Here is a 10,983-nt window from a genome sequence, read left to right as displayed (position 1 = left end):
TTCCATAGTCAGTTCGGATAGGCGGAAAGGAAAGGGGCGGGACTTGGCTGCAGCCAATCATCTGTAGAGGACAGAAAAGGCGGGAAAAAGAGGAACCAAAAAGAGGCTAGAGGTGGCTCCCGGGACCAGGAGAGGAAGCCAGGCAGGCAGAAGAGGAACGCAGGTCCTCGGCCCTCGGAGAAGAGGTGGTTCTCTTCAGCCAGCGTCCCCTTGGGGTCTCAGCACTTCCGCCCCCAGGTCCTTAGAAGGGAAGCCCCTAGTCTAAGGAGGTTGCCATGACTCTCATACCGAGTGGCAGCTGGTTTCTGAGGCTTCAGTCTTAAGACAATATGTCATCCTGAAACAGAGCTGAAGCCTAAGCAAGCCTGGTGTTACGGAAAATGACCCAAGTTAGGGAACACCTCAAATATTGCTGGGCTCTACGTGGTCTTCTATACCTAGGGTAGCTGCATTCCCTCAAGGACCAGTCTACAGTCCCCCTATTGACCCCACTCTGAGGGCCCAGCAGACCTGCCACCCCTTATCACCCTCATCCTGTATTCCCAAAATCTAGGGCCCTCAGAACCCTCTGGCCCCTTATCAGCACCTGAAACCTCCAATAGCCCATCAGCCTACATTTCCAACTTCTGGAACCCCGAAGCAGCCTTCCAGCCGTGCTCCCATTTCCAGAACCTCCCACATACCCTATCATGTCTCATCTCCAGCACCTAAGACCACCCAGCAGTTTCTCACCCCATATTCCTGACAACTGAAAACGGGAGCAGCCAGCCCCTTCAGCCCACCCCCTCTGTTCCTAGGGCTCCTAACAGCCCCTCAGCCTATCCATCCCCACAAAGGAAGGGCCAGTACTCCCCACTCCCAGCACTTTTACTCTGACATTCCCATTCCTCTTTTCTTGCAGTAGCTGAGCCTTGAGGTGGGTCTGAGGCACACAGGAAGTGGTGCCCAGAAAGCAGCACCCAACACCCCTGCCCCTACCTCCCGGGACACCCAAAGAAGAGCAGCCACTATGCACCTCCCTGAAAGCCTCCACGACCTGGCAGACAATGAGACTGTGCGCTTTCTGAGGAGACCAAAGAGCATCTCAAGGATCTTCGGAGGGGTGAGACCCCAGGGGTCAGGACACAGGCGACATCCAGGAAGAGGGCAAGGGGTCAGTGTGGTCAGAGAGGGAGAGAAGCAGACAGGAGCCCAAAACTGAAGCCACCTTTTACTGAGTATCTGGTCACTAGCCACTGTCAGCATCAACCGAGTCATCACAAGAAAGAGCCCCTCAAACCTGGGGCTCCTCAAAGGGCCTCTCAAATCTGTCACACCAGCACATAAAAGACTGAGGTAGGAGGATTGACATAGGTTTGAGGCCAGCCTGGGTTACAGTGTAAGAAAATGGAAAAAGTGAAAAAGAACCCTTTCAAAGGCGAAGAAAAGTAAAGCCACCCCCCCAAAAAACCCCATAATTTTGATAAATGGCATCAGTGTTTGAAGACTGCTTGTCCAGTGGAGTAGCCACAAGCCACGGGTGCTACTCCAATTCCAACTCATCAAATGGGATTCAAATGGGCTGCTCTGCAATCATGGTGGCCATATTTCAGGGGCTTAGTTGCCAAAGGTGCCTTATGAGTCTCCAGTTGGACAGCATAGATTCAGGCCACTTCACCATGCCAGGAAGTTCCATGGGACAGCATCCATTAAGGTTAACACAAAAGGGGGGAAGCACCACTCGGTTCTAGGAGATGCTAGGACCCATCCATTTTCTATTTCTCAGGTAGGGGAGGGGTGAACAGGGACTAGATCTATTTTTTTAAAAAAGCATAGATCTGGGAGGACCACAAGCACCAGACTCAGGGAGCAGATGTGAGTCATCACTGTGCCAGGCGTGATGCCGATGCTTTCTGTGCATCACTACCATCTTCCCAAGGGATCTGGACACTGAGAGCAAAGTCCCCATTCAGCCCACTGGTGCTATGTAACCTTGGAATAGAACCAGCCAGCCACTGCCTCTCTCTGAACATCAGTACAAGGGCCATCTGTGTCTATGGGCTGCGACCCACACTGCCTCCTTCTCCTTTTAAAGATTTTAGAAGCATATATATGTGGCTTCATGAGTTTATGTGCGCCACAGGCATGCAGGTGGTGGTGGAGGCCATAGGGGCTCAGGTCACCTGGAACTGGCGTTGGAGTCTGTTGTGAGTCTTAGTTTCTTTTCTATTGCTGTGAAGAGATGCCATGACCGAGGCAACTCAGAAACGAAGGCATTTAATTGGGGGCTTGCTTGTCGTTTCAAAGGGGGAGTCCATGACCATCATGGCAGGGAGCAAGGCAGCAGGCAGACAAGCATGGTGCTGGAGAAGTGGCTGAGAACTTACCTCTTATCTGCAAGTTGAAGAGAGGAAGAGAGAGAGAGAGAGAGAGAGAGAGAGAGAGAGAGAGAGAGAGAGAGAGAGAGAGAGAGAGAACTGGGGTAGCATGGGCACTTGAAAACTCAAAACTTCACCCCTAGTGACACACTTCCTTCCAAAAGGCCACACCCCTCATCTTTACCAAACAGTTTCACCAACTGAGGACCAAGCATTCAAATATATGAGCCTGGTCAAGGTGTGGTGCCACACACCTTCAATCCTAGCACTATAGAGGCAGAAGCAGAAGGATCTGCCTGAGTTTGAAGCCTGCCTGGTCTATATAGCAAGCTCCAAAGCAGCCAAAAATACACAGAAAGACCCTGCCTCAAAACAAACACAGAACAAAACCAACAACCTGAGCACCTGAGCCTGTGGGGGTCATTCTCATCCAACCACCACTCACAGTGTCCCTAACCACTGAACTCCAAACCACCACTCACAGTGACCCTAACCACTGAACTAGTGCACACCCTGCTTTATGTCTCTGCTGTCTTTTGTTTGTCTTTGTTGTTTGAGGCAGGGTCTTAATTTGTAGCCTAGCCCAAGTGAGCCTTGGATTCACAATGATCCTCCTGCTTGAGCCTCCCTGAGTGCTGAGATTATAGGTATGAGCTACCATGCTCAGCCAGCCTGTACTAGTTGTGCTGTTACCCCTGAACAGAACTGACAACTGAGGCAATGGTGAGATCAGATAGGGCTGTGGGAGCAGGAGCAACCCTCTGACCTGGTTCTTCACAGAGAGTCTCTAGGAAGTCAGCATTCATCTCCTCCTCCATGGGTTAAACGCCAAAGTCTTTCCTCGGGTTCCCAGGCCAGAGTGTCTTCTCTCTGTCCTCTCGAACAGAGTCCAGACAGGACTGGCTTTGAGGTCCATCCTAGCCATGTGTCCATTGGAGGGACATGCTACCCTGTTGGCTGGGCTGTCTATGACATTACCACCATCACCAGCATCAGTACCTCTCATTCCCAGAGATGCCCCTTTGGCTCAGTAGTTTACATGGTCAGACTATACCTGTGTGACCTGAAACATCTCTGAACCTTTGTGTCCTCATCTGGATCCAGAGAGTCCTAATACCCGCCTCCTGGGCAGAACTGCTGTGAAGATGAAAGAAAGCAATACATAGACAGGCTGTTTAGTGGGGGGCTGGCATGTGACGAGCTCTCCTTAAATAGCAAGCATTGTCACTGGAATAACTCTCGACTGTGAGGGAGGAGAGGGCTGGAGGAACCTGGCATGGCAGGGACTGGTGCCACACTGTCTTTCTTCCTTGTGAGAACAGAGGAATTATGACTGCCACACACCACTTCCTGGTGCCTTCTGTCCTCACCACACCTATGACAAGGGCATATTTGTATAATCCTAGGGGAAACTGAGACTCCAGAGGTTGAGTGGTTTGTCAAGGTGACCCATTTGATGAAGGAGTCAAACTCAGATCCACTCTGTTTCCAGTGCCTGGAAAGTAGAGGCAAGGAAGGACGAGGGAGCTGGGAGCCCAGGTGGTGTGGCCCAGTGCAAGCTGGGAGAAAGGCAGCCAGCCATGCCAGACCTTATGGTCACAGACATTGCCCATGCCACCATCTCCCTCCCCCACTGTCCTCTTCCTTCCCCTAGCCTGGTTCTTCAATGGGCGTCTCTGGGCATCTGGTGCTCATGTCCTCTATGCCACCTGCCAACTGGTGCCTTAACTTTTGAATCTTTGCTCTCTCCCTGGAGACAACTCAGGGAAGGTGCAGAAAAGAGACAGGACACAGCCTTCAAAGAAATAAGATTCCCCAGACAGTGGGTGCCCTTCCCCACATTCCAGTGCCCAAGGCTTTACCATAGACAAACAGCCCCTGGGGCCTGGAAGTCAGGAGGGCCCCACTCTAGAGCAGCTAAGGTTAAGGGTCTGCTTCTTCTTCTTCCTAGATGGTCCTGAGCACTACTGGGCCTGAGCCCCCACTCCCCTTCTTCACAATATAAACACAGTCAGGTTCCAAGGCCTGAATGACTTGCTCAAGCCCACACAGCTTGGCTGAATCGGACACATACGGCTTTTTCCATTGCACTGTGATGTAGATTTATCAAAAGTAGAAGGGAATTCTTAACATTCCCTTTGTTATCTGATGCACAGTTCCAGGGAGGTAGCACTGGTGGAAAGAATATAGCTGAGAAACAATTGAGGTGTCTCCTCGCCTAGCCTTGCCTTGTCCTGGCGTGAGCTATGTTAAGCTAAGTCAACATAGCTAGACCCAAGACCTCAAGACGGAATCGTTCACTCCCAGACCAGTTGTTGTCAGCCTTCCTAATGCTGCGGCCCTTTAGTACAGTTCCTCGTGTTGTGATGACCCCAACCATAAAAGTATTTCCATTGCTACTTCATTACAGTAATTTTGCTACTGTTATGAATCATAGTGTAAGGATCTGATATGCAGGATATCTGATATGTGACCTGCCTGTCCCAGACTATTACAGCCTTCCTTCATGGATTAACCATAGAGTTCTTGGCAAGAAGAGAGGCTAATTGCTGTGCTTATAAAGCAATTACTTCGAAGGGGAGAGGAGGAGGGGCAGGACAAAGGCAGGGTAAATTAGGGCCAGCCTCTCACCTCCTACCCCCATACTAAGGCACATGAAAGGAACAAGGAGCCAGGATTATTCTTCACACTCATTTGCTGAGGCCTTGCACTTGTGTGTGCAGACATACACAGACCCTGCAGAACCTGTCCCAGGGTTCAAATCTTATCCAACTTTTCATCTTCCCTTCTGCAGAACTTCATTGCTTATAGTCCCACCCACCCACCCATCAATCACCAGATCCAGCTTTACATCCAAAATGTCTGCGAACTGCTGGGAATCTGCTCTCCCTACAGACCTGCTCTGTGAACTTCTGCCTCACCCTTATCCAGTCCACTGGCCACGTGACCCCAGAGGACTTCTCTAATCCTTGAGTCTGGTCCTGGCTATCTTCTTAGAACCTCTCAATGTGTGAGGGAATTTAAATGAGGGGCTAGAGAGATGGCTCTTGCTCTTCCAGGGGACCCAAGCTGAACTCTGAGCAGCCACATTTTAACTTTCACATCTTAGAGCTGTTGAGGTCTTTGAGGGCTGGAATCAAGACCCCTTGTCCTCAGAGGAGCCAGCTCTGTAACCTCTGACTCTTGCAAGTGCTCCCTTCTCTTTTTCTGTTTCTTGAGACAGCGTCTCATAAAGTCCAAGCTGTCCTGAGACTGAATATGTAGCTGAGGCTGGCTCCTGGCTCCTGCATCCACTTTTCCTCCATCTTGGGTCATGACCCCGTTGGGGATTAAATGACCCTTTCACAGAGGTCACATATCAGATATCCTGCTTATCAGATATTTACATTACAATTCAGTATAGTAGCAAAATTAGTTATGAAGTAGCAATGAAAATAAGTTTATAGTTGGGGCTACAACATGGTGGACTCTATTAAAGGTCGCAGCATCAGGAAGGTTGAGAGCCATGGATTACAGGCATGCACCATACCCTGCAAAACTCCTTTCAGGTCCAGGTCTCAACTTATTTTTCCAAAATTCAGCCCCAGAACTTTGGTTTCCCCCACAAAGTTCAACCCTTGTCCACTGACTCCCCTGACATGCAGACTTACTCCTCCAGCCAATTCTACATCACCTGAAGGCTGTTTCCACACTGAGAGCTGATCCTGCCCTGCTCACAGCCCTCCAAACTATAGTCCCACTCCTCAACCCTTCTCACCCTGTGACATCCAGGTAGAAAGCCCCTGAACCATCCACTCTCCATCCAGTAGACTCTCATGGGTTCCTTCTATGCCTACACAGGGCTTGTCACACTGCAGTGTGACACACAGGGCCTCAGCCTCTCACAGATTAGCACTGGTAGGAACCACTGCTCCCAAGGTGGGATCAAGCTTGAGCCAGAGTCCAAGTCTAGGCTCTGCTGCTTACTAGCTGATAAAGTCACCTGGCTCTTCATCCTCTGTATCTCATATTCATGGTCAGAGAAGGAAGCGCCTCTGTTGCAGTGTGGTTGTAGGCTGCACAGAGGTGGACACTTACCAGGGCAGTGCTGTATTGCTTATTTCAGAATTCTAAAGCAAAAACTAGATGTAGTGTCCTCCGCCTATAATCCCAGAGCTTCGGAGGCTGAGGCAGGAAGATGATTGTGAGCACAAGGCCAGCTAGGGCTGCTTGTGAAATCCTGTGAAGTTAAAAAAGCAAAATGTTGGCATTTTAATTCTGTACTCAATACTGCATCTTTGTTTTGTCTTTGCATATTTTCCAGTATATTTTGACCATTTCAAACATTTATTTCAAAAAAGTGAATTGAGGAGGAGGGAGCTGGAGAGATGGCTTGACAGCTGAGAGCGCTGGCTACTCTTGCAGAGAACCTGGATTTGGTGTCCACAACCTGTTAACTTTAGCTCCAAGCAACCCAATGCCCTCCCTTCCTCTGGCTTATACACACGCACAGCACAGATGTGTACAAACATGGGTAATTCAAAATCTTTTTAAAACGGGGCCAGAGTGCCAGGCAATGGTGGTGCATACCTATGATCCCAGCACTTGAGAGACAGAGGCAGGTGGGTCTATGAGTTGGAAGACAGACTGGTCTATAGAGTGAGTTCCAAGACAGCCAAGACAGAGAACCCCTGTCTCAAAAAACAAACAAAAAATAAAACTAACTAACTAACTAACTAACTAACTAACTAACTAACTAAAAAGCAATGGGGCCTAGAGAGATGGTTCAGTTGTTGAGAGCACTTGCTGTTCTTCCAGAGGTACCAGGTTCAATTCCCAGCACCCATAGAGTGGCCCACAAACTATCTGTAACTCTACCCCCCCATGGACACTGCATGTGTGTAATTAGTGCACAAACATACATGTACAAAAAATACCCATACATATTAAATGAATAAATTTTAAAAATAAAAAATGAGCTGGGCAGTGGTGGCACATGCCTTTATTCCCAACATTTGAGAGGCAGAGGCAAGCAGATCTCTTGAATTCTCAGCCAGCCTTGTCTGCAGAGAGAGTTCTAGGACAGCCAGGGCTACACAAAGAAACCCTATCTCAAAAAAAAAAGTTAAAAAAATTTTTTTTTTAATGAATTGGGGCTGAACACAGACTAGAGTGTTTGGGTGGAGTTTTGGGTTTGTGAGCCAGGAAAGGAGAGAAGAGCTAGAAGAGTGGGGTTGGGGTGGTGGTGTGCCTCTTGTTAGCTTTTATGCCCCGAATAAGAGTGGTGGCAGGAAAGTCTGGAGCAAAGCAAGGGTGAGCGGACAAAGATTAGGTTAGCGGGAGCGCTTTGGAGGCCACGGTGATGGGTTAGGACAGCCCTGGGTCACTGGGACCATGGTCAGGAAGAGCAGAGAGGAGACTGGGGTGACGGTGGGGAAAGGATGAGATCAGAGCCCAGAGGGAGGAAAGGAAGCAAAAGGCAGAGACAGGGCTCTGAGGCTGGAACAGGAAGGGCAGCTGCAGAAGGGCCTGTCCCCAGGTGTCCACCCAAAGGGAAGGGCATCTTGGAAGGGCACTGATGTCTACCCTTTCCATTGTGGTTCACAGGTCTTTTCCCTGGTCATCTTTTCCTCTCTACTAACTGATGGTTACCAGAACAGAACAGAGTCTCCTCAGCTCCGCTGTGTCCTCAACAGCAACCACATGGCCTGTAGCTTTGCAGTAGGAGCTGGCTTCCTGTCCTTTCTCAGCTGCTTGGTCTTCCTTGCCATAGATGCCTATGAGAGGCGCCTCGTGGGCACCCGCTTTAAGATAGCCTTCCAGCTCTTGGACTTCATTCTGGCTGGTGAGTTCCAAGGGACCATGCAGAGCTACCCTTCTGTTCAGCCCTCTCAGGCTCCTCCCCAGGGCCCATAGCTCACAGTCCCGGGCCACCCACCAAACCTGTGCCTGATGACTCCTCCTGGAAGCATCTTCTGGTCCTTGTCCCTTCCAGTCCCCTCTCTGCCTCTAGCCCAAGTTGCTTTTCCCTCATTCATTTCTGTAGCCCACTAAGCATAGCCTGAAAAGCCCACCCTGTGGCAGGGATTTGATGAAGGACCCTCAGTGAACATTAGGGTGAAGCTTCTGCCTTGCAGGGGTTCTGAGTGTTCGGGGCACTGCCCAGGGTTAGGCGCCCCATCAAGGCGTGTGCCTCCTCTCCTCCAGCTCGAAGAACCCATTTTCTCATAAGAAAAACCGAGGCTGAGGTGCTCATGTGGCTGAGGCACTGCTTCCTTGTGAACGGCACTCCTTATGCTTCACAGCAGAGCAGCCTCCATCACCGTGGCCCACCGTCTCAAAAGCTTGGCACACGGAAAGCACTAAACCCAGTCTTAATTTTTAAAAAAGATTTATTTTATGTATATGACTACACTGGAGCTGTTTCCAGACACACCAGAAGAGGGCATCGGATCCCTTTACAGATGAGCCATCGCGTGGTTGCTGGGAATTGAACTCAGGACCTTCGGAAGAGCAGTCAGTACTCCTAACCACTGAGCCATCTTTCCAGCCCTCTAAGCCCACTCTTTATACCCCAACCCTCGGGTGCTCTTCACACTGCCTCTCTGCCCCTCTCCGGGAGTCATTTTTAGCAGCTCAGGGTTAGAGAACCTCTGCAGTGGGAAGGCCCTCTGTGTGAGGGATCCCGTCACATATAGCTCCTGAGCATATGAGATGTGACTGGGCCACAGGGAACTACGTTCCTTTGTGATTCTGAGGAAGTTGAAGCTGAAAGGGTGCTATGTTAGACACGGAGCCCCACTTCAGAGGTTGGCTTTTGGGGATTTGGGTTAGCACCAGATGTGTGTGTGTGTGGTGTGTGTGTCCCAGGACTCCCTAGCCCACCCCTAGCCCACCTTGCCCCTGCCCCAGCATGCTCTTCCAGGTCTCTTCTTTGCTTGCCCCTCCAGTCCTCTGGGCAGGTGTCTGGTTTGTGGCTTTCTGCTTCCTAGCCAGCCAGTGGCAGCATTCGAAGTCCAAGCACTTCCTCTTGGGGAACAGCAGCGCCAAGGCAGCCATTGCCTTTTCTTTCTTCTCCGTCCCTGTCTGGGTGAGGACAAGCCCTGCCTGGCCCCACTCCAGGGTGGGCTGGGAGGGCTATATATCTAGTGACTAGAGCCAGGACTCTCCCTGGGTCTCTGCTGTCATCTCTAAACCTGCCTTCCTCAGGCAAACCCATCCTGGGCACCGCTGGGCAGTGAGCAGACAGCAATCTACTGCATCCCCCAGGCCAGCCCCGGGGCCTCCTTCCCATCCTAGCCAACTTAAATCCTGCCCTTTCCTGCCCACAGATACTCCAGGCCTACCTAGCCTTCCAGGACCTCCGAGACGAGGCTCCAGTCCCCTACAAGCGCTCCCTGGAGGAGGGTAGTGTGGTGCTGAACACCCTCTCTCCATCATCCACCAGCCCCTCCAACCCTCCCATCACAGGCCCCAACAGTCTGAGTTACACCAGCTCAGCCCTGTCCCCCTACATGACGACTCCAAAGGCCCCACGCCTGGCTATGATGCCAGACAGCTAAACAGCCTGTATACATAAGTAAATAGCCCCCTCTGAGGGGTTTATGAACCACCCTGTCCTGTCTGTTCCTCTTTCATCCCTTGAGTGGCAGGAGGAGGAGGAGGAGGAGGAGGAGGAGGGCGACCCCTGCAACAGGTACATTTCTGTGCTACCCCCCAAGCACCGTCACCTAGCTGAGAGCAGGCGGGAAGTGGACACAAGCAGGAAGCCCTGCTATGTTCCCTGCACCTTGAGCCCACACTGGCCTTGAAGAGGATGCACAAGGGCCTCCTGCTACATCTGAGGCTGAGGGAGGAATGCAGCACCGGCCCAGCAGCCCAAGCTCTGTACCCCAGAGAGATGAAGGCAATCAACAGTAGTGTGTAAGGGGTCAGTCAGGGCGCCGAGTCCATGAATGAGACTGATTCAGGAGAGATCTGGGTCTTCAAATACATTCAAGGCTATCCGGGTAAACAGGCAAGTGTCTACTATACTCCTCCCAGGGTCACTAGGCCCTGCTAGGAGGGATGAGGCAGGTGGTACTGTGTGCCCAGCACCCAGCCCTGGGCTGAGGATGCAGTCTTGCTCAAGGCTTCATTAGAAAACAAGTCCATTTCAATATATTTCATCTAACTTAATATATCCAATGTGTTACTGTTTCAACGTATAACCAATATGAAAACTCAGCTTTTCTTTCTTTGTAAAACAAGGCCTCATGTGTAACTCAGGCTGGCCTCAATACTGGGATGACAGGGTGCCACCATTCCCAGCACTGACAGGAACCATGCAGCACTGTACATCCATTCTAACCATTAAAGTCCACTGTGCGCCTTACCTCACAGCACGCTCACTTTTGTTCGGCCATGTCAAGTGTCATAGATGAGCAACCGACTGGAAGTACCTCTCTTTATCCTTCTAGTGGTTTCTTTAGAACAACTAAACATCTTTTCTTGTTGTTTTTGGCTTTGGTTTGGTTTTTGTTTGTGTATTAGTGGGTGACAGACTTTTTTTAAAATAGGGAGCGAGGGCTGTAACTCACTTGGTAGTGTACTTGCTCAGCATGCACATCCCTGGGTCATGTAATCTCTAGCAGCACATAAACCAGAC

General features: G+C 50.6%; 1 protein-coding gene across 3 annotated transcripts; it reads left to right on the top strand.

Annotated features, from left to right (window-relative positions):
- Positions 1-65: 65 nt before the first annotated feature.
- Positions 66-10,715, top strand: Syngr4 (synaptogyrin 4). Of its 3 annotated transcripts, none has more exons than XM_006541034.2 (5): positions 66-185; positions 905-1,102; positions 7,944-8,181; positions 9,287-9,426; positions 9,668-10,715. In XM_006541034.2, exons 2-5 carry the CDS (start codon positions 1,010-1,012, stop codon positions 9,896-9,898), a joined length of 702 nt encoding a protein of 233 aa, XP_006541097.1. In that variant the 5' UTR covers positions 66-185; positions 905-1,009; the 3' UTR covers positions 9,899-10,715. The 3 variants fall into 3 exon arrangements, with proteins under 3 accessions (XP_006541097.1, NP_067457.2, NP_001277993.1); NM_021482.2 differs by having other exon boundaries at positions 82-185; positions 902-1,102; positions 9,668-9,948; NM_001291064.1 differs by lacking the exon at positions 9,287-9,426 and having other exon boundaries at positions 82-185; positions 902-1,102; positions 9,668-9,948.
- The last annotated feature ends 268 nt before the right edge of the window (positions 10,716-10,983 follow it).

Source organism: Mus musculus, chromosome 7, assembly GCF_000001635.26.
Source record: "Mus musculus strain C57BL/6J chromosome 7, GRCm38.p6 C57BL/6J".
In the NCBI taxonomy this organism is placed as follows: Eukaryota; Metazoa; Chordata; class Mammalia; order Rodentia; family Muridae; genus Mus; species Mus musculus.
Note: the sequence above shows the minus strand (reverse complement) of the source record. Positions and strands in the feature narration are given on the sequence as shown.